At 43.1% G+C, this 24,437-nt stretch overlaps 1 protein-coding gene across 3 annotated transcripts in view; it reads right to left on the bottom strand.

Annotated features, from left to right (window-relative positions):
- The window catches only part of MMEL1 (membrane metalloendopeptidase like 1), a 362,546-nt gene that overhangs the window by 83,398 nt on the left and 254,711 nt on the right, over nucleotides 1-24,437 (bottom strand). For all 3 annotated transcript variants that reach the window (XR_013263284.1, XM_077458217.1, XM_077458215.1), the window contains exons 9-12: nucleotides 21,276-21,410; nucleotides 17,217-17,306; nucleotides 15,480-15,616; nucleotides 3,099-3,192 (exon numbers count right to left, since the gene is read on the bottom strand). Coding sequence is in view for 2 of the 3 variants with exons in the window: in XM_077458217.1 (XP_077314343.1) it covers nucleotides 3,099-3,192; nucleotides 15,480-15,616; nucleotides 17,217-17,306; nucleotides 21,276-21,410 (456 nt within the window). In the remaining variant the exon portion in view is untranslated. The remainder of the gene's footprint in view (nucleotides 1-3,098; nucleotides 3,193-15,479; nucleotides 15,617-17,216; nucleotides 17,307-21,275; nucleotides 21,411-24,437) is intronic.

Here is a 24,437-nt window from a genome sequence, read left to right on the forward strand (position 1 = left end):
ACTGACCACCAATGCAAGAAGCATCCTACCCAAAGACCATCAATGTAAGGAGCATTCTTCCCATTGACCACCATCAATGTAAGGAGCATTCTTCCCACTGACCACCAATGTAAGGAGCATTCTTCCCATCGACCACCAATGCAAGAAAAATTCTTCCCATTGACCACCAATGAAAGGAGATTTCTTCCCATTGACACCAGTGTAAAGAGATTTCTTCCCATTGATCAACAATGTAAGAAGCATCCTTCCCATTGACCACCAATGTAAGAAACATCCCTCCCAAAGACCATCAATGTAAAGAGCATCCTTCCCATTGACCACAAATGTAAGAAGCATCCTTCCCACTGGCCACCAATGCAAGAAGCATTCTTCCCACTGACCACCAATGTAAGACGAATTCTTCCCACTGACCACCAATGCAAGAAGCATCCTACCCAAAGACCATCAATGTAAGGAGTATTCTTCCCATTGGCCACCAATGTAAAGTCCCATACACACTATCAGTTTTTCTGCTGAGTTTTAACTTCAGATTTACCAAAACCATATAATATGAGGTCAAACCTTAGGAGTTTCAATCTGTATGCAATCAGACAGGCCCTTCACTACATGGTTTTGGTAAACCCGAAGGAAACAAAATCAGCAGAAAATATGATAGTGTGTATGGGGCATAAGAAGCATTCTTCCCACTGAACACCAATGTAAGGAGCATTCTTCCCACTGACCACCAATGTAAGGATCATTCTTCCCACTGACCACCAATGTAAGGAGCATTCTTCCCACTGACCACCAATGTAAGGAACATTCTTCCTACTGACCAACAATGTAAGGGACATTCTTCTCACTGATCACCAATGTAAGGGGCATTTTTCCCACTGATCACCAAGGTAAGGAGCATTCTTCTCACTGATCACCAATGTAAGGGGCATTCTTCCCACTGATCACCAATGTAAGGAGCATTCTTCCCACTGATCACCAATGTAAGGAGCATTCTTCCCACTGATCACCAATGTAAGGAGCATTCTTCCCACTGATCACCAATGTAAGGAACATTCTTCCCACTGATCATCAATGTAAGGAACATTCTTCCCACTGATCACCAATGTAAGGAACATTCTTCCCACTGATCACCAATGTAAGGAACATTCTTCCCACTGATCACCAATGTAAGGAGCATTCTTCCCACTGATCACCAATGTAAGGAACATTCTTCCCACTGATCACCAATGTAAGGAGCATTCTTCCCATTGACCAGATAAGAAACATGAAGTGGGCTGTGTAAGGTATTTACTGGCAGAAAAAAAAAGTTTTACTATCCAAAGTTAAAACAACAAGGGCGGAAGATTTAATAGATGAATAGATGAGAAAAAATTACTGAAGTTCTGCTTTAAGAGCCCTTTCACACTCACAGCACGGGGGCGTCAGCGGTAAATCGCCGCTAGTTTTAGCAGCGCTTTATGACGTTTTAGAGTGGCTTTTTTGGCCGCTAGCAGGTCACTTTTAACCCCTGCTAGCGGCCGAATAAAGGGTTAAAAGCACCCGCAAAGCGCCGCTGCCGAAGGCGCTTTGCAGGCGCTTCGGCGGCAGCGCCCATTGATTTCAATGGGCAGGGGCGCTTTAGGAATGGTGTATGCACCGCTCCTAAAGCGCCTCAAAGAAGCTGCTTGAAGGCCTTTTTGTGACGTCCTCCCAGCGCAGCGCCCCCGTGTGAAAGCACTGGGGCTTTCATAATGGGACTGCAGATGAGGCGTTTTTCAGGTGCTTTACAGGCGCTATTTTTAGCAGTAAAGCGCCTGAAAAACCCCTTCAGTGTGAAAGGGGTCTTAATAAATAACTTTTAACCGAACACTGCGCTATTCTTATGAAAATATAACACAAAAAAGAGCTGCTAACACACCACTAGGGTATAAAGTGTAAAGTATTCAATGCTGTATAAAAGTGTAGCGCTTCAAAAACCAGGCATGTTTATGCCATCCTTACAAAAACATCATATATGTATAAACTTATACCTATACATTCAGTGAAAATTCACAATGTGAAATAGTGCACATAACATATAAGACTTTGCTATAAATCTCATATAAACATTAATTGCTATATAAGCATATAGCTGTGACTATAAAGTGATTCTAAGAAATAAAATAAAAGAAGAGAATCAAAAAAGAAAGTCCCAATAAGAAAATACAAAGTCTCTTGTGTATAATATCCCAGTATGGTCCACAAGTGTGCAGGAAATATCTTACACCTCCTTCATAAAAACTCATGCATTAACCACGTGATGTTCCCGTCACCAAGCGGATTGGACGCTTACCAGAATTATTGGATCCACACAAATTTACATTTGGAGGATCGCATAAACTCATGCATATATATGCAGATTCCTTCAGCAGTGCATTTTCCAGGGGGGTTTCAAATATAGCTAATCCTTTCGTGTGCTGGGAAGTACTTTATCTCCAGCCATACAAATCCATAGGAGTAGTTGGGCACATATAAAGGAAAACAGGGACCAAAAATTGTGTAATTCCGTTTTTTATATAAAAAATTAAATATAAAAGTAATAAACTCACATGTGTACAATAGGTTAAGCGCTTATCAGTATAAAACACGGCTGCAGTGGAGTCCCGACGCGTTTCGTCATAGAAGACGTCATCTGGGGACATCACGTGGTTAATGCATGAGTTTTTATGAAGGAGGTGTAAGATATTTCCTGCACACTTGTGGACCATACACGGATATTATACACAAGAGACTTTGTATTTTCTTATTGGGACTTTCTTTTTTGATTCTCTTCTTTTATTTTATTTCTTAGAATCACTTTATAGTCACAGCTATATGCTTATATAGCAATTAATGTTTATATGAGATTTCTAGCAAAGTCTTATATGTTATGTGCACTATTTCACATTGTGAATTTTCACTGAATGTATAGGTATAAGTTTATACATATATGATGTTTTTGTAAGGATGGCATAAACATGCCTGGTTTTTGAAGCGCTACACTTTTATACAGTCTTAATAAATAAAACTTTTATTGGGGGGGGGGGGAGTGATAAAAAGGTGATATTACCCAAGAAATAATTTGAATGACGGCTGCATATTACCTTTCTGTAATTGGCCCGTGCATCCTTGTAGCGTCTGCTCAAGCTGCTCACTCGGTCTATTACCAAACGCCAGACCAGGTAGTTCTGTAAAGTGCTGAAAGAGAGAAAGTGAAAAGACCTCCTGCTTAGTGAGACTAATTGCCGCGTACACACGACCGGACTTTTTTCGACGGAAACTCGGTCCGGCGCACAATCCGACGGACTTTGCAGCTGAGGTCCGCCGGACTTTCAAAACGAACGGACTTGGCCCCACACACGATCACTCCAAAAGTCCGGCGGATTCGAACGTGGTGACGTAGAATAAGGAAGTTCGTAGCCAGTAGCCAATAGCTGCCCGTAGCGTCGGTCTTAGTCCGTCGGACTAGCACACACAGACGAGCGGATTTTTTTGACCGGCACTCGAGTCCGTCGGAAAGATTTGAAGAAAGTTTTATTTCTAGGTCCGCCGGAATTGTCCGACAGATTCCAGTCCGACGGACCAAGTCTGTAGAAAAGTCTGGTCGTGTGTACGCGGCATAACTGATATTAATGGAAGACTTTGATATGACACTTCCCTGTACAGAAATGTAATAATAAAAACTGTTGGCCTGGAATTGGTCTGACAAACAAAACAGGTCACAGCCCATCAAAAAAAAAAATAAAAATAAAAAAAAAGTCCTATCCCAATGATCTTATAGTCAGATATTGGAAATGTGAAAGCATATAGCATTAGGCCACTGAAGTGCAGGGCTTTTTTTTTTTTTTTTTTCTCCAGTGGGAACTCCGTTCCGACACCATTGAATGTACAGTGGGGAAAAAATAATTATTTGATCCCCTTCAGATTTTGTAAGTTTGGCCACTTACAGAGAAATGAAGGGTCTATCACTTTTATCATAGGTGTATTTTAACCACTTCAGCCCTGGAAGGCTTTTCCCCCCTTCCTGACCACCTGGCGAATTTTTTGCGGTACGGCGCTGCTTCGCTTGAACTGACAATTCCGCACTCAAATAAAAATTGACGTCCTTTTTTCCCCCACAAACAGAGCTTTATTTTGGTGGTATTTGATCACTACTGGGGGTTTTTATTTTTTGCGCTATAAACAAAAAAAGACCGACAATTTTGAAAAAAAATATATATATATTTTTTTTACTTTCTGCTATAATACATATCCAGAAAAACAATAAAAAAAAAAAAAAAAGCGAATTTAAAAGACCGACAATTAAAAAAAAAAAAAAAAGCAATATTTTTTACTTTCTGCTATAATACATATCCAGAAAGACAATAAAAAAAAAAAAAAAACGAATTTAAAAGACCGACAATTTTGAAAAAAAAAACAAAACAATCTTTTTTACTTTCTGCTATAATACATATCCAGAAAAACAATAATAATAAGAAAAAAACGAATTTAAAAGACCGACAATTTTGAAAAAAAAAAAAAAACAATATTTTTTACTTTCTGCTATAATACATATCCAGAAAAACAATAATAATAATAAAAAAAAACGAATTTAAAAGACCGACAATTTTGAAAAACAAAAAACAATATTTTTTACTTTCTGCTATAATACATATCCAGAAAAACAATAATAATAAAAAAAAACGAATTTAAAAGACCGACAATTTTGAAAAAATAAAAAAAACAAACAATATTTTTTACTTTCTGCTATAATACATATCCAGAAAAACAATAATAATAATAAAAAAAAACGAATTTAAAAGACCGACAATTTTGAAAAAAAAAAAAAAAACAATATTTTTTACTTTCTGCTATAATACATATCCAGAAAAACAATAATAAAAAAAAAAACGAATTTAAAAGACCGACAATTTTGAAAAAAAAAAACTGTATTTTTTACTTTCTGCTATAATACATATCCAGAAAAACAATAAAAAAAAAAAAAAAAACGAATTTAAAAGACCGACAATTTTGAAAAAAAAAACAAACAATATTTTTTACTTTCTGCTATAATAAATATCCAGAAAAACAATAAGAAAAAAAAAAATGAATTTAAAAGACCGACAATTTTGAAAAAAAAAACAAAAAACAATATTTTTTACTTTCTGCTATAATACATATCCAGAAAAACAATAATAAAAAACGAATTTAAAAGACCGACAATTTTGAAAAAATAAAAAAAAAACAATATTTTTTACTATCTGCTATAATACATATCCAGAAAAACAATAAAAAATAAATACATTTCTTCATCAATTTATTCTTCTACATATTTTTAATAAAAAAATTGCAATAAGCGTTTGCGCAAATGTTATAGTGTCTACAAACTAGGGGATAGACTTATAAGACTTTCATTTTTATTTTTATTTTTATTTTTTTAACTAGTAATGGCGATGATCAGCGATTTTTAGCAGGACTGAGACATTGCGGCGGACAGATCGGACACTTTTTACACTTTTTTTTTGGTACCGGTGACACTTATACAGCGATCAGTGCTATAAAAATGCACTGATTACTGTATAAATGACACTGGCAGGAAAGGGTTAACTCTAGGGGGCGATCAAAGGGTTAAATGTGTTCCCTGGGAGGTGTTCCTAAGCCCTTGTACACACGGTCGGAGATTCCGACGGAATGTGTCCGATCGGACCGTTTTGTTGGATATTCCGACTGTGTGTGGTCTCCATCGGACTGTTTCCGTCTGAGTATCCGACAGACCAAGTTTTCCAAATTTAAAATTTTCCGACAAAATTCTCCAATCAGACATACTCCAATCATGTGTAGAGAATTCCGATCGGACAAAGTGCCACGCATGCTCAGATCAAATTCCTACATCAAAGCTATTGGCTACTAGCCTGAACGTAGTCCCGTCGTAACGAAATAACGTCATCACGTTCTGAACGATCGGATTTTCACACAACTTTGTCCGACCGTGTGTATGCAACAGTTTCGGACAAAATCCGACAGACAAAATCCGACGGATTTGGTTGTCGGAATCTCCGACCGTGTGTACAGGGGCTTACTGTTGGGGGGGGGGGGGGGAGTGTTATACTGGAGAAAAGAAGAGGTCTTGATTCAGGTTAGCCGATACACGAACTCTCACTTTTCCTTCCTGACAGATCAGCGGTGCGCTTTGTTTACATCGGTACACCACGAATCCATCTCTCCTGTAAACGATCGGTGGGTCGCGGCGGCCATCGCAGTCGCCGAACTCACTGATTGGCTCCCGCTGTGTCTAATCACAGCGGGAGCGGCGCACCACGGGTGTGCGCGTGCCCCTAAACCGCGCGCACGAAATCACGTGCAGGTACGTGATTTTGCACACCCGGGCCGCCCTGCCGCAGTAAATGTACGTGGTCGGGAAGTGGTTAAATGATGGTGTCCAAAGACATGCAGGTAGGTTAATTGGCTTCTGTCCAAAATTGGCCCTAGCATACGAATGGGGACCTGAGATTGTGGGCCCCTTGAGGGTAGGGACCGATGTGAGTGTGCAATGTACAGGGATAGAGACAATTGTAGACACTCACACTAGTTGAACTGGATGGACTTGTGTCTTTATTCAACCTTACTAACTATGATAGAGACAGAAAATCAAAAAGTCCAGGAAAAAAACGAATGTTATAAATTGAGTTGCAATTCAGTGAGTAAAATAAGTATTTCATCCCGTACCAACCAACAATATTTCTGGCTCCCACAGACTGTCTACAGCATGGGTGTCCAACCTGCGGCCCTCCAGCTGTTGCAGAACTACAAGTCCCATCATGCCTCTGCTTTTGGGAGAGATGCTTGCAACTGTCAGCCTTGCAATCCCTCATAGGACTTTTCTTGCAATGCCTCATGGGTCCTGTAGTTCCACAACAGCTGGAGGGCCACAGGTCGGACACCCATGGTCTACAGTATGTACTCATGTGGTACACAGATTGGTCCTGTCAAAGAAGGTGCTCCAAACAACAACTCGTTATGTGTATAAAAGACACCGGTCCACAGAACCACTTTCTTCCATTCAAACCTCACCATCATGGGCAGGACCAAAGAGCTGTCAGAGGACGTCAGGGACAGGATTGTAGACCTGCACAAGGCTGGAATGGTCTACATACAAGACCATCAGCAAGAAGCTTGGTGAGAAGGAGACAACTGTTGGAGCGATTACTCGCAAAATGAAAGAAATACAAAATAACCATCAATCGCCCTCGGTCTGGAGCTCCATGCAAGATTTCAGCCTCATGGGGTGAGCATGATCATGAGAAAAGTAAGGGAAGGATGAATGATCTCAAAGCAGTTGGGACCACAGTCACCAAACAAACCATTGGTAACACAATACACCGCCATGGATTGAAATCCTGCAGCACCCTCAAGATTCACCTCCTGAAGAAGACACATGTACAGGCATGTCTGAAGTTTGCCAATGAACATCTAGAGAAGGATTGGGAGAAAGTGCTGTGGTCAGACGAGACCGAAAATTGAGCTCTTTGGCATTAACCCGACTCGCCATGTTTGGAGGAAGAAAAATGCTGACTATGACCCTAAGTGCCCGTTCACACAGGGGCGACGCGACTTGCAGCGCGACTCACAGGCGCAACCTGCACACGACTTCAGCGCCGACTTGCAAAACGACTTCTGTATAGAAGTCAATGCAAGTCGCCTGAAGTCGCCCCAAAAATAGTACAGGAACCTTTTTCTAAGTCGGAGCGACTTGAGTCGCTCCTATTAGAACGGTTCCATAGTACAGAACGGAGCGTGACTTGTCCGGCGGCTAAGTCGCCTGACAAGTCGCGGTTGTGTGAACGGGCACTTAGAACATCATCCCTACAGTCAACCACGGAGGTGGAAACGTGATGCTTTGGGGCTGTTTCTCTGCTAAAGGTACCGGCCAACTTTGCCACATTGAGAGGCCAATGAACGGGGGCCATGTATTGTAAAACCTTGGATGAGAGCCTTCTTCCCTCAGCCAGAACACTGAAGATGGGTTGTTGATGGGTCCAAGGCAACAAAGGAGTGGCTCAAAAAGAAGCACATTAAGGTCATGGAGTGGCCTAGCCAGTCTCCAGACCTTGGAAGGAAGAAAGAAACAGCTGCACATCCAGAACTACCCATTGCCTTTTATTGTTCACAAGGATAACACCAAATACACCAACATATGGTCATGTAGACGCGTTTCACACGTACATCTTGTGCTTAGTCATAATTTGGTAATGATTAAGCACAAGATGTATGTGTGAAACGCGTCTACGTTTCTTTCTCCTTTCCAAGTTTCCCACGGAGGCGGACCGGGGCTGGCACTCTATGAGCCTCTCCCATTAGTCTCTCATCACACACCTTGAGCAGTGGTTCTTTTTCTTGCAGTCTCCAGACCTTAATCCTATAGAAAATGTATAGAGGGAGCTGAAACTTCGATTTGCCAAGCAACAGATTTAGAGAAGATCTGTAAAGAAGAGCGGACCAAAATCCCTCCTGAGATATTTGCAAACCTGGTCACCAACTACAAGAAACGTCGGACCTCTATGCTTGCCAACATATGTTTCTCCACCAATTACTAAGTCATGTTTTGCTTGGGGATAAAATACTTACCGTATTCTACTCACTGAACTGCAACTCAGTTTATACCATTTGTATCGGGTGTTTTTTTCTGGATTTTTGGTTGATATTCTGTCTCTATCATTTAAAATATGATAAAAATGATAGACCCTTCATTTCTTTGGGGAACTCTGGGAAAATGTACAAAATCTGCAGGGATCAAATAATTATTTCCTCCACTGTATGTAATGACAAGGGGTGCGCTGGAGGGTCTATTGATATTAGCTGCTGGTAGATTTATTGTCTCTGGTATCTATTGTTGAGGGTGGGATCTATTTCTGATGGGGGGGGGGGGGTCTTATGTTGCTAGGGACCAATTGTTGCTTGGAGGGATCTACTGTTTAGGCAGGGATCTATTGTTCTTGGCTGCTGGAAGATGTATTGTTGCTGGTAGGGGTCTATTATTCCTGGGCAGTGGCATCGCTAGGGGGTGGCTTTTGGGGCTATAGCCCCAAATCTGGAGCCCATAGACCCGAGTCTCTGCAGGGGTCCCCAAGGGGAGGGGAGAGAAGGCTCTCTGGGGACCCTGATGTAAGTGGGGGGCTCTCTGGGGACCCTGATGCAGGGGGAGGCTCTCTGGGGACCCTGATGTAAGTGGGGGGCTCTCTGGGGACCCTGATGCAGGGGGGAGGCTCTCTGGGGACCCTTATTTAAGGGGGAGGCTCTCTGGGGACCCTGATTTAAGGGGGAGGCTCTCTAGAGACCCTAATGTAACGGGGGCTCTTTGTGAAACCCTGATGTAAGTGGGGGGCTCTCTGGGAACCCTGATGTAAGGGGGGGGCTCTCTGGGGATATGTACAAACACACACACACACACATATATACATCCAAGCATATGACTTTCTTCACTACGCTGCTATGGGCTCTAGCCCAAGGTCTTTTGTAGACCTAGCAACTCCCCTGTTCCTGGGTGTGATCTTTTGTTTCTGTGGGTGTATTTGTTGCATTGGGATCTATTGTTGCTGGGGAGTAATTGTTTATATACTGGTATATATATATATATATATATATATATATATATATATATATATATATATATATATATATATATATATATATATAAGGTTGACTAAAGACATCAGTCCACCCAGTTTCAACCTGTGGTGTGTGTTTGTCTGAGTTTTACGTCAATATTAAATCCCATGTCCCTGTATGTTGCGATCGTTAAGATGCCCATCTAAAAGTTTTTTTTTTTTAAACTAGCAACACTCCCTGCTGATACCACTGCTTGTGGAAGGGAGTTCCAAATCCTCACTGCTCTGACAATAAAGAACCCCGCGTGTCTTTTTAACCACTTCAGCTCCTGAAGGTTTTACCCACTTCCTGACCAGGCTGTTTTTTGTGATACTGCACTGCGACGTTGTACCCCAACAAAATTGATGTCCTCTTTTTCCCCCCACAAATAGAGCTTTCTTTTGGTAGTATTTGATCACCTCTGCGTTTTTTATTTTTTGTGCTATAAACAAAAAAAAGAGAGAATTTTGAAAAAAAATAGAAAAAATTTCTGCTATAAAACACATCCAATAAAAAAAAAAAAAAAATATATAATTTCTTCATCAATTTAGGCCAATATGTACTCTGCTACTTTGCGCAAAAGTTATAGAATCTGCAAACTAGTGGATACGTTTATGGATTTTTTTTTGGTTTGTTTTAACTAATAATGGTGGCGATCAGCCACCAGTGACACCATTACAGTGATCAGTGCTTAAAAAAAATGCACTGTCACTGTATTAATGACACTGGCAGGGAAGGGGTTAACATCAGGGGCATTTAAAGGGTTAAGTGTGCTCCTAGGGAGTGCTTTCTAACTGTGAGGGGAATGCTGACACTGGGAGGAAAAAAAAAAGCTTTGTTGACCTTCTCTGGACTCTCTCCAGTTCCAACACATCCTTCCTGAGGACTGGTGCCCAGAACTGGACAGCATACTCCAGATGCTGCCAGGCCAGAGTCAATTGTTGCAGAGAATGATCTATTGTTAAAGAAGGAATCTATAGTTCCTGGCTTCTGGGTGATCTATTGTTGGTCTGGGGTTCTATTGTTCCTGAGACCTATTTTACTACTTTTCTTCTTATCATTAACAAATTCCACACAAAAAAAATTCTTAGTATCACAAAATGATCCTGTATTCTGTAAATGGGGCAGTACTGGGTGGTGGGTAAGGGGTGGAACCAAGAGACGGTGCTCAGAGGTAAGTGGGGTGTGGAGACAAGGAGTGACTCGAAAGGGTGGAGTACCTACACCTACACTATATTGCCAAAAGTATTGGGACAGCTGTCTTTACACGCACATGGACTTTAATGGCACCCCAGTCTTAGTCCGTAGGGTTCAATACTGAGTTGGCCCACCCTTTGCAGCTATAACAGCTTCAACCCTTCTGGGCAGGCCAGTCAAATTCCTCCACCTCAAACTCCATCATCCATGTCTTTATGGACCTTGCTTTGTGCACTGGTGCGCAGTCATGTTGGAACAGGAAGGGGCCGTCCCCAAACTGTTCCCACAAATTAGGGAGCATGAAGTTGTCCAAAATGTCTTGGTATGCTGACGCCTTAAGAGTTCCCTCCCACCCCTGATAAACAACCCCCACACCATAATCCCCCCTCCACCAAATGATTGGGACCAGTGCACAAAGCAAGGTCCATAAAGACATGGATGAGCGAGTTTGGGGTGGAGGAACTTGACTGGCCTTCACAGAGTCTCAACTTCAACCCGATAGAACACCTTTGGGATGAATTAGAGCGTCCAACATCAGTGCCTGACCTCACAAATGCTCTTCTGGGTGAATGGTCAAACATTCCCCATAGACACACTCCTAAACCTTGTGGACGGCCTTCCCAGAAGAGTTGAAGCTGTTATAGCTGCAAAGGGTGGGCCAACTCAATATTGAACCCTACGGACTAAGACTGGGATGCCATTAAAGGCCATGTGCGTGTAAAGGCAGACGTCCTGAGTGTATAGTGTATTTTCTGAGAGAAAAAAAGCCCTGCTGAAGAATAATGGGCAATGTAGTTCATTTTCCAAAGCAGAACCGCTGGACTAAAGACCCGTCCTCCCTCAGAATCTCCCACTTGACCATCATTTTAGAACTTTGCCATTTATATATATTTTTTTTAATTCTTTTTAAAATATTCTAAAATTGGGAGGCCATTTTTTACGAGTTTCACTTTATTTACAAAGGTAGACTTTTAGGTTTTTAATGGTTTTGTTATTTACCGTTTTCTGTATTGAACTCAATTGTGTCCTAGTCATCTAAGTGATACAAAAAGAATGGTTACAAGTACACAGTAGACATGCTTCTTAAAGTCTGTTTGAACTTTTTTTTTTTACAATTACAACGTATATTTTTTGATAATTATGCCTCCCCCTATGGGATTATCTTCCTCAAATGTGATATTTTTTTGGTTGTTTTAGGAAGATTAGCTGATATAATTCTTTATAAGTAGATTTTAATTAGTTTATGTTACTTGGCACCCTAAAAGATACAAAGGATAGTAAAACTATGCGTCTCGAGTTTGTTGTTTTCAAGTTTTCTGTTTCCCAGTCACCGTATTTCGAAACGTAAACACAACTTGTGCGATAATGAGAGGACCCCTTAACTTGATATATAAACTGCGTGTGATTACCCTCCCCCCCCATGGGGTATGAAATAACAACAAAGCTTTGGATCCTATCTACAAACAAGTTATTGGAAGGAAAAACACAACTATTAACATTGCGGTCGCGGTGGGGTAAGAACAATAAATGGTTCTAGAAAACTTTAAATAAACCAAAGATCGTTTGCACAGACATTAATCCATGGTCAGACCTTCTCATGACAGGCCCGCTAAGAAAAATGCAAATTGTAATTGAAGTTTACATAGTAAAATGGCCTCCAGAGCAAACGGGGCAAGAAATTAACCCTTTAAAGCAGACTTGAACTCAAAAAGCAAAGGTTTGTTATCTTGTAGGGGACATCTAATGATGGTAATTGTGTCTAAGCAGTATCCCGAAAACTTTACATTTGGCCTTAAAGTCTTCCTGATTAAAAGCTGTGTTTTTGCTGTGCCTTGAGCCTCATCGCTGTATATCTGCAGTGCGAGATCATCTAGGGCAGTGGTCTCCAAACTGTGGCCTGGATGTGGCTCTTTGTTTGCCTTTATCTGGCCCTTGGGGCACTACTCCTCCAACTGACAACACTGATGGGGTACCATTCCTTCCACTGACACCAATGATGGGGCACTATTTCTCCCGCGGACACCATTGTTGGGGCACTATTCCTCCCACTGACACCAATGATTGGACACTATTACTTCCATTAAAACCAACAATGGGGTATTGTGTACTCCCACTGGCCACAGTGCTGAATTACCTAAATAGAGCATCTAAACCTCATGGACGTTCTGTACACATATACGGTACCTACGTTTTGTGAAAAATACTGATAAGCTCCTGAAGAAGCATCATATCGCAAAACATGTCGAGCTTGTACCCCCAAAAATAGTATTCTGCCCCCACTCTGTTAAAGGAATCCCACTGGTCATTAAACTTATTGACGGGGAATGCTTCCCACTGACCACCACCGTAAGCCCTTGTACACATGGTCGGAGATTCAGTCGGAATGTTTCCTTTTGGACCGTTTTGTCGGATATTCCGACTGTGTGTGGTCTCCATCGGACTGTTTCCGTCGGAATATCCGACAGACCAAGTTTTCCAACTTGCCGACGGACCAAGTTTTCCAACTTGCCAGTAAAATATTCCGACAAGATGCTCCTATCGGACATACTCCGATCATGTGTAGCCTACTCCGATGGACAAAGTGCCACGCATGCTCATATCAAATTCTTAGGCCAAAGCTATTGGCTACTAGCCTGAATGTAGTCCCGTCGTAACGAAATAACGTCATCACGTTATGTACAATCGGATTTTCCGACAACTTAGTCCGACCGTGTGTATGCAACATCACTTCCGGACCTCTTCTGGAATTAATCCGTCGGAATTACTCAGACGGACCGCGTGTACAAGGGCTAAGGGAAATTCATTCCACTGGCCACCAGTGTAAGGAGCATTCTTCTTACTGGTTGCCAGTTTAAGGAGCATTCAACCCACTGACCACGAATGTAAGGAGCATTTTTTCCACTGACCACCAATGACCACCGATGTAAGGGCATTCTGCCCACTGACCACCAATGGAAAGGCTTTCTTCCTACTGGACAACCAATGTATTAGGGCCCGCTCCCACTAACCACCAGTGTATTGGGACCCTCCCACAGACCATCAATGCACAGTGGTCCTTCATGGACTCACCACTAATTTAAATAAGCCCTTCTCTACTGACCACCAATGTAAGGCAGCTCTTCACTGACTCCCAATATTAAGGGCACTTTTCCAAAAACAACCAATGTGAGGGAACACTACAATTTATACAATAAGCATTTTATTTCTGGCCTTTTTTAATATTTGTTTGGTTTTATTGTGGTCCAAGATCCAGGAGTTACTTTAAGGGTTCCTCTATGGGGGTTTCTCCAAGACCCAGGAGTTATTTTAAGGGTTGCTTTATGAGTTTCCCCAAGACCCAGGAGCTATTTCCAGGGTTCCTCTATGGGTTTCCCCAAGACCCCAGAGTTATTTCAAGGGTTCCCCCAAGACACTGAAGTTATTTCAAGGGTTCCTCTTTTGGGTGTTTCCCCAAGACCCAAGAGTAATGTAAATGGTTCCTTTTTGGGGGTTTCGCCAAGACTCAGGAGTTCTTTCAAGGGTACCTCTATGGCGGTTTCCCAGGACCCAGGAGTAAGTTCAAGGGTTCCTCTATGGGGGTTTTCCAGGACCCAGGAGTAATTTCAAGGGTTTCTCTATGGGGGTTCCCCAAGACACTGAAGTTATTTCAAGGGTTCCTCTTTTGGGGGTTTCCCCAAGACCCAAGAGTAATTTCAAGGGTTCCTCTATGGGGGTTTTCCAAGACCCAGGAGTAATTTCAAGGGTTCCTCTATGGGGGTTCCCCAAGACACTGAAGTTATTTCAAGGGTTACTCTTTTGGGGGTTTCCCCAAGACCCAAGAGTAATGTCAACGGTTCTTTTTTGGGAGTTTCGCCAAGACTCAGGAGTTCTTTCAAGGGTTCCTCTATGGTGGTTTCCCCAAGACACACAAAGTAATCCAAGGGTCCCTCTATGGGGGTTTCCCAGGACCCAGGAGTAATTTCAAGGGTTCTTCTATGGGGGTTTCCCAGGACCCAGGAGTAATTTAAAGGGTTCCTCTATGGGGGTTCCCCAAGACAATGAAGTTATTTCAAGGGTTCCTCTTTGGGGGTTTCCCCAAGACCCAGGAGTTATTTCAAGAGTTTCTTTTTGGGGGTCTCACTGAGACTCAGGAGTTCTTTCAAGGCTTCCTCTATGGTGGTTTCCCCAAGACACACAAAGTAATCCAAGGGTTCCTCTGTGGGTGTTTCCCAAGACACAGGAGTTATTTCAAGGGTTCCTCTATGGGGGTTCCCCAAGACCTAGGAGTTATTTCAAAGCTTCCTCCAATTTTTGAAAAAAGGCCGGTATAGAGTTTTCTTTGGTCTCTGAACTGCTCATTACAGCTCATTATGAAGTTTCTTCACTTGGCTCCATCTCAGCTATATAATATCCAAAATCACATTTTCTATCTAAACCAACAATACAATGCCACGTTCACAAATTCCAGGCATTATATACAAATATACATCACGTACTGTAAACCACAGGACCCCCGGAATGTACACACTGCTGCAGTCAACCATCAAATAACTTGACCGCCATAAGGAATCATTAAAAGACTCCCATTGATTAAAAAAGTGTCTGGAGTCTACATGAGAGGGGTGGAAGTAAATATTGTCCTTCTGTGTAAATAACAGAAATCTAAACACAGCGTGGATAATTACCTTGATGAGTAGTTGGAGATGATTGTTTTAAGCTGATTGAGGTATGGGACCCCATAGACCACCACCTCCTCGTCCGGCTGGAGCTGAATGTTCACAGAAGACATGACGCCCTGGAGGAAGCTGGTCCAGTTAAAGTCCTAAAGACATATTTACACAAAAAAAGATGAGCCATCGGCTGGACATAGCAGCCAGGCAATGCACATTTCATGGAGGAATAGCAGCCTCCCCACTTTCCCAGTTTAGGTTCCTTTATACTGGATTTCTCAGACATGTTGTGGAATGTAAACTCAGCTTACACAACAATGGTTCTTATTTGTAGTTTTGGATACCATTGAGCCGGGTTAGACCTCCCTCCCGCCGCAAACAACAAATCACCAGGATGGGTAGCGAAGGGGAACCTCCAAGAGGGACACAGCCAGCAATAAAAAATATTCCTTTAGAGCAGGGGTCTCCGAACTTTCTAAACAAAGGGACAGTTTGCTGTCCTCCAGACTTTACGGGGGGCCAGACTGTGGCCATTGGGAATAGAAATTATCCTGGCGTTAGTGGGATTAAACTATGTATCTTTGGTATTAGGGGGAAGAATATCGCCTTATCGCTGGTGTCAGTGGGAGAAAAAGTGCCCCATCGTTGGTGTCAGTGGGATGAATAGTGCCCCATCATTGGTGTCAGTGGGAGGAATAGTGGCCCATGATTGGTGTCAGTATGAGGAATAGTGCCTCATTATTGGTGTTAGTGGGAGGACTAGTGCCCCATCATTGGTGTCAGTGGGAGGAATAGTGCTCCATCATTGGTTTCAGTGGGAGGAATAGTGCCCCATCATTGGTTTCCGTGTGGGGAATAGTGCCCCATCGTTGGTTTCCGTGTGGGGAATAGTGCAACACCGTTTGTGTCAGTGTGGGGAATAGTGCCCCATCATTGGTTTCAGTGGAAGGAATAGTGCCCCATGATTGGTTTCCGTGTGGGGAATAGTGCCCCATCGCTGGTGTCAGTGTGGGGAATAGTGCCTCATCATTGGTTTTCAGTGGGAGGAATAGTGCCCAGTCATTGGTGTCAGTGGAAGGTATTGTACCCCATCACTGGTATCAGAGGGAGGAATAGTGCCCCATCATTGGTTTTCAGTGGGTGGAATAGTGCCCCATCATTGGTTTCATTGGGGGGAATAGTTCCCCTTCATTGCAATCGGTGGGAGGAATAGTGCCCCATCATTGGTGTCAGTTGGAAGAATAGTGCCCTGTCATTGCAATCAGTGGAAGGAATAGTGCCCCATCATTGGTGTCAGTTGGAAAAATAGTGCCCCGTCATTGCAATCGGTGGGAGTAATAGTGCCCCATCATTGGTGTCAGTTGGAAGAATAGTGCCCCATCATTGCAATCGGTGGGAGGAATAGTGTCCCATCATTGGTGTCAGTGGGAGGAATAGTTCCCTGTCATTGCAATCGGTGGGAGGAATAGTGCCCCATCATTGGTGTCAGCGGGAGGAATAGTGCCCCATTGTTGGTGTCAGTGGGGGAAATAGTGCCTTGTATCAGTGTATGATACAGTGTCCCAAGGGCCAGATAAAGGCAAGCAAAGGGCCGCATTCCGGCCCCCGGGTCACAGTTTGGAGACCCCTGCTTTAGAGGAAAACTCCAACCTCCAACAACTATTTATTGCTGTGTTCCCACTGGAGACTTTCCTGCTATTCCATGTCCAGCAGACATTGTGACAACGTTGGTGGAGTTTTGTAGTCCAATACCTCTATTGCAAACCTCTGCTGGAACTCCGTCACTGTCATTTTATTGTACAGCAAGGTGACATCATTGCGCTCCTCGGATGGAGCCGTGGCCTGGAGTCCAGAGACAGAGAAAAATGTCAATGAATTACAATCACTGTATTGTTAAAAATATTTAAAAATAAATTACCTCGGAGCACATATAAAAACATAGTATTTCTTTACAAAAATAGTAAAATATTCACTATTTTACTGACAGCTAATATAAGTAACTGAATCTATCTTTATATCAGCCTCCTGCTATTCCCGGGACAGCAACAATCATACTGAAGAAGGGAGGAACATCACAGGGAGCCAATCAGACAGCTCTGCATGCAAGGAACATGCTGAATGGAGAATAGAGTGAGCATGGGAAGGTGACACCGCTATATTCCAGACCTCTAACAGAGAAAGTGGTGTCACCCTCTTGGATGTGATGTCTGTGTCAGGCCTAACACATCTACACTTACCGGCCACTTTATTAGGTACACCTTGCTAGTAGCGGGTCGCACCTCCTTTTTGCCTTCAATCTTGGTGGCATAGATTCAACAAGGTGTTGGAAACGTTCCTCAGAGATTTTGCTCCATAGTGACATGATAGCATCACGCAGTTTCTGCAGGTTTGTCGGCTGCACATCCATGATGCCAATCTCCCATTCCACCACATCCCAATGGGGCTCTATTGGGTGAGATCTGGTGACTGTAGAACAGTGGTGGATGGTGCTCAATTTTTTTTTCTAAAAAAATTCTGAAAAATGCTGAAGAAACCCACCAAATGCAGCCACTGTGCCATCAATTGCAGCCACTGTGCCCATCAAATGCAGCCACTGTGCCCGTCAAATGCAGCCACTGTGCCCGTCAAATGCAGCCACTGTGCCCGTCAAATGCAGCCACTGTGCTCATTAAATGCAGCCACAGTGCCCATTAAATGCTGCCACTGTGCCCCACAAATGCCGCCACTGTGCCAGTCAAATGCAGCCATTGTGCCTGTCAAATGCGGCTACAGTGCCAGTCAAATGCAGCCCCTGTCCCCATCAATTGCAGCCACTGTGCCCATCAAACGCAGCAACTGTGCCCATCAAATACAGCCACTGTGCCCATCAAACGCAGCCACTGTGCCCGTCAAATGCAGCCACTGTGCTCATCAAATGCTGCCACTGTGCCCAACAAATACCACCACTAGGCCAGTCAAATGCAGCCATTGTGCTTGTCAAATGCCGCTACGGTGCCAGTCAAATGCAGCCCTGTCCACATCAAATGCAGCCACTGTGCCCATCAAATGCAGCCACTGTGCCCATCAAATGCAGCCACAGTGCCAGTCAAATGCAGCTCCTGTGCCCATCAAATGCAGCCCCTGTGCCCATCAAATGCAGTCACTGTGCCCATCAAATGCCGCCACTCTTTCCGTCAAATGCAGCCACTGCACCCCATCAAATTCCGCCATGGTGTCAGTCAAATGCAGCTGCTGTGGCCATCAAATGCAGCCACTGTGCCCATCAAATGCAGCGACTGTGCCCATCAAATGCATGCCACCCCCCGCCTGCTTGCTGACTGCCCGCCACTTACCCCATCTTGGTGGGGGATCAGGCAATGGGTGAAGGCAGGGAGCTGTGGGATTCATTAGCTTTTCTAACACACCTGGGTGGGTCTCAAGCGTAATGCTCTGCACCCGAAAAAGGGCCGGATGCCTGAATAGGGTGGTGGCTACAGCGGCCATGGATAGATTCATGCTATGCATGAATCTATTAATTCTACACAGAGGGGGTGGCGTGACAAGCCACAACTGCACTGGAGGCCATTGGAGTACAGTGACCTCATTGTCCAGTGGTGAGATGATTGGAGCTTTGTGACCAGGTGCAGTATCCTTCTGGAAGGAGCCATCAGAAGATGGTTCTGGTGATTGTGGCAGAAGCCATCAGAAGATGGTTCTGGTGATGGGTCCACCACATCCCAATGGGGCACTATTGGATGGAGATCTGGTGAGTGTGGAGACCATTGGAGTACAGTGACCTCATTGTCCAGTGTTGAGATGATTGGAGCTTTGTGACATGGTGCATTATCCTGCTGGAAGGAGCCATCAGAAGATGGGCACACTGTAGTACTAAAGAGATGGACATGGTCAGCAACAATACTAAGGTAGGCTGTGGCGTATATAACCCCTTCCGGACCACCCACCATTGTTATACATTGGTACTTTGACGTGTTGTTGCTGACCATGTCCATCCCTTTATGACTACCGTGTCCCCATCTTCTGATGGCTCCTTCCAGCAGGATAATGCTCCATGTCACAAAGCTCCAATCATCTCACCACTGGACAATGAGGTCCCTGTATTCCAATGGCCTCCACACTCACCAGATCTCAATCCAATAGAGCACCTTTGGGATGTAGTGGACCCACCACCAGACCCATCTTCTGATGGCTCCTTCCAGCAGGATAATGCACCATGTCACAAAGCTCCAATCATCTCCCCACTGGACAATAAGGGCCAGCAGTTTTTGAAATACTCAGATCAGCCTATCTGGCACCAACAATGCCACCTTCAAAGTCACTTAAACCCCCTTTCTTCCGCATTCTGATGCTTGGTTTGAACTTCAGCAAGTTGTCTTACAAACGTCTAGATGCCTAAATGCATTGAGTTGCTCCCATGTGACTGGCTGATTAGCAATTTGTGTTACCAAGCAGTTGAACAGGTGTATCTGATAAAGTGGCCGGTGAGTGTATGTGGGTGGGCCTTGATGTCTGGGTGCCACATATGCGCGACCATGGGGCCCCACTGTTACTGTATGTGCTGAGAGTGTGCTCACTGCGCGCTCCCAGGGCATTGATCAAGCTGTTTCTGTCAGCTTCTAGTTAACATTTAGGATCAGGAGCTGGTGGTTCAGGCTCCTGAACATGTGATCGCTGTGCCAGCCAATCACAGTGGTCACATGATCAGGAGCTCCTCCTTAGTTAAGGGGTTTATTTAAATTCCAGGCCACGCAAGATTTCCTTCTCTACAATAGTTTTTCTTCTATTCCAGCACTTTGAGCGATCATGTGACCTCATGCCACTAGACCACCAAGACCCCTACCCCACACTCAGCATTTAGAAAATAGGAAGTGGCTAAAGGAAGTTGGAAGTGAGTGGAATTCACGTAAAAGTTATACAAACAACATCAGGAAGGATTAGGCAATCAGGTTTTCCCAAAGCCTATTACTGTATGTAACTGATCTTATGAAGATTGTTTTTTTTTTCCTCAGCAAAAATTGAGTTGCTCATGCAGGACAAAAAACAAGTTGACTTTAATGGCGGCCCCACCAGTGCCCATACCCACCTTGCCTCGGTTCCTTCACCACACCATTTGGAAACTGAGAGCAAAGAGAGGAAGTCCTGAGCAAGCTCCAAGTCATGGCTTGAAGCATACATATGGCTAAGGGCTCTCCTCGCCCCCCATGTGACATTGCGGAGAGCCTTGAGGAGGCCATGGGAGGATCTAGGACAGCCATTCTCACCCAGGGTTATGTAGAACCCTAGGGTTCCTCCAGAGGTTGCTAGGGGTTCCTTGAGCTGTGGCTGATTGACCTCCCATTTGAAACAAGTTAACTTTAATGGCGGTCCCACCAGTGCCCATACCCGCCTTGCCTTGGTTCCCTCACCACACCATTTGGGAACTGAGAGCAAAGAGAGGAAGTCCTGAGCAAGCTCCAAATCATGACTTGAAGCATACATATCTCTAAGGGCTCTCTCCTCGCCCCCCCCCCCATGTGACATTGCGGAGTGCCTTGAGGAGGCCATGGGAGGATCTAGTACAGCCATTCTCACCCAGGGTTCTGTAGAACCCTAGGGTTCCTCCAGAGGTTGCTAGGGGTTCCTTGAGCTGTGGCTGATTGACCTCCCATTTGAAGGTACCTTCATCAACAACTTGCGTATTTTGAGTTTTTGCAGTGATGGAGGAAATAAAGGAGATGGATACAATAGATTTTTGCTTTCTATGTTTGCGACAAAAGCTGATGGAAAGCCATTGAGCTATGGTCAAAGGGGACCATGTGCATTATAAAAGCATACCTTTGCAACATCAGATTCTAAATCCATGACACGGCTCATTTCCTCCTGGACAAAGGCATCGTCTTTTGTCATATTCTTGTCGTCCCTCACCATCCGGGCAATGGTGATCATGAACTGGAGGTAGGCTTCTCTTATCTGTGAAGACAAGACATCCCTCCATCACATTATCTATAGGTAGTCTGGTGAAGGTAAAAGTACTCACCAATCTTTTTTAACCAATGACTCATGCAATGGCCACAAGCCCATTGGCTCTCTCTATCAATCAATAGTCCTTCATCCAGCATCTACCCATAGTTACGTTTTCGGGCCATCAATCGTTTTTCTTCCATCATCAACCCATACTTACGTTTTCGGGCCATCAATAGTTTTTCTTCCAAAATCAACCCATAGTTACGTTTTCGGGCCATCAATAGTTTTTCTTCCATCATTACCCCTAGTTATGTTTTCAGGCCATCAAACGTTTTTCTTCCATCATCAACCCATACTTACGTTTTCTGGCCATCAATAGTTTTTCTTCCATCATCAACCCATAGTTACGTTTTCGGGCCATCAATCGTTTTTCTTCCATCATCAACCCATACTTACGTTTTCGGGCCATCAATCGTTTTTCTTCCATCATCAACCCATACTTACGTTTTCGGGCCATCAATAGTTTTTCTTCCATCATCAACCCATAGTTATGTTTTCTGGCCATCAATAGTTTTTCTTCCATCATCAACCCATAGTTACGTTTTCTGGCCATCAATAGTTTTTCTTCCATCATCAACCCATAGTTAAGTTTTCTGGCCATCAATAGTTTTTCTTCCATCATCAACCCATACTTACGTTTTCTGGCCATCAATCGTTTTTCTTCCATCATCAACCCATACTTACGTTTTCTGGCCATCAATCGTTTTTCTTCCATCATCAACCCATACTTACGTTTTCTGGCCATCAATAGTTTTTCTTCCATCATCAACCCATAGTTATGTTTTCTGGCCATCAATAGTTTTTCTTCCATCATCAACCCATAGTTACGTTTTCGGGCCATCAATAGTTTTTCTTCCATCATCAACCCATAGTTACATTTTCTGGCCATCAATCGTTTTTCTTCCATCATCAACCCATAGTTACGTTTTCTGGCCATCAATAGTTTTTCTTCCATCATCAACCCATACTTACGTTTTCTGGCCATCAATAGTTTTTCTTCCATCATCAACCCATAGTTACGTTTTCTGGCCATCAATAGTTTTTCTTCCATCATCAACCCATAGTTACGTTTTCTGGCCATCAATAGTTTTTCTTCCATCATCAACCCATAGTTACGTTTTCGGGCCATCAATTGTTTTTCTTCCATCATGAACCCATAGTTACGTTTTCGGGCCATCAATCGTTTTTCTTCCATCATCAACCCATAGTTACGTTTTCGGGCCATCAATCGTTTTTCTTCCATCATCAACCCATAGTTACGTTTTCGGGCCATCAATCGTTTTTCTTCCATCATCAACCCATACTTACGTTTTCTGGCCATCAATAGTTTTTCTTCCATCATCAACCCATAGTTATGTTTTCTGGCCATCAATAGTTTTTCTTCCATCATCAACCCATAGTTACGTTTTCGGGCCATCAATAGTTTTTCTTCCATCATCAACCCATAGTTACATTTTCTGGCCATCAATCGTTTTTCTTCCATCATCAACCCATAGTTACGTTTTCTGGCCATCAATAGTTTTTCTTCCATCATCAACCCATACTTACGTTTTCTGGCCATCAATAGTTTTTCTTCCATCATCAACCCATAGTTATGTTTTCTGGCCATCAATAGTTTTTCTTCCATCATCAACCCATAGTTACGTTTTCTGGCCATCAATAGTTTTTCTTCCATCATCAACCCATAGTTAAGTTTTCGGGCCATCAATTGTTTTTCTTCCATTATGAACCCATAGTTACGTTTTCGGGCCATCAATCGTTTTTCTTCCATCATCAACCCATAGTTACGTTTTCGGGCCATCAATTGTTTTTCTTCCATTATGAACCCATAGTTACGTTTTCGGGCCATCAATCGTTTTTCTTCCATCATCAACCCATAGTTACGTTTTCGGGCCATCAATCGTTTTTCTTCCATCATCAACCCATAGTTACGTTTTCTGGCCATCAATAGTTTTTCTTCCATCATCAACCCATAGTTACGTTTTCAGGCCATCAATAATTTTTCTTCCATCATCAACCCATAGTTACGTTTACAGGCCATCAATCATTTTTCTTCCATCATCAACCCATAGTTACGTTTTATGGCCATCAATAATTTTTCTTCCATCATCAACCCATAGTTACGTTTTCTGGCCATCAATAGTTTTTCTTCCATCATTAACCCATAGTTACGTTTTAGGGCCATCAATCGTTTTTCTTCCATCATCAACCCATAGTTACGTTTTCTGGCCATCAATAGTTTTTCTTCCATCATCAACCCATAGTTACGTTTTCTGGCCATCAATAGTTTTTCTTCCATCATCAACCCATAGTTATGTTTTCTGGCCATCAATAGTTTTTCTTCCATCATCAACCCATACTTACGTTTTCTGGCCATCGATGGTTTTTCTTCCATCATCAACCCATACTTACGTTTTCTGGCCATCGATAGTTTTTCTTCCATCATCAACCCATACTTACGTTTTCTGGCCATAAATCATTTTTCTTCCATCATCAACCCATACTTACGTTTTCAGCATAGCAGGTTTTTTCTTAGGCATGGAGAACATAAAAACGAAACTTTCCCACCTACCTTTAAATAATACCCATCACCAATCAAATTACAAATGGAGTATTTTTGTGTTCCAATCAGAGCAAAGGACCTGATGGAGAGCTGAAAAGCCCCGATGTTATATCACACACCCAACGGGGAACTCAAAATTTTTTTTGTATATTTCGATATTATTATTTATGTACAAGTTTTTTTTTTCCGCAAATGATGCCCAATTAAACCTTCACATCATTTTTTTTTGTCCTGTACCCCTGCTTGTGACTATATATATATACAACTAATTTTTGCTAGAAGATGCCATTAAATACCTATTTACTCTCTGTAAAAACACGCCTTCCTGCTCTGTGTTGGCCATGCAGAGCTGAGTAACAGCCACACCCCCTTCATGAGTGTCCTGACGAAAGCCTTATATTGCAGGGAAG

This window comes from Lithobates pipiens, unplaced genomic scaffold (genome assembly GCF_037356315.1).
Source record: "Lithobates pipiens isolate NorthernLeopardFrog02 unplaced genomic scaffold, aLitPip1_a1.2 Scaffold_27, whole genome shotgun sequence".
NCBI lineage: Eukaryota > Metazoa > Chordata > Amphibia > Anura > Ranidae > Lithobates > Lithobates pipiens.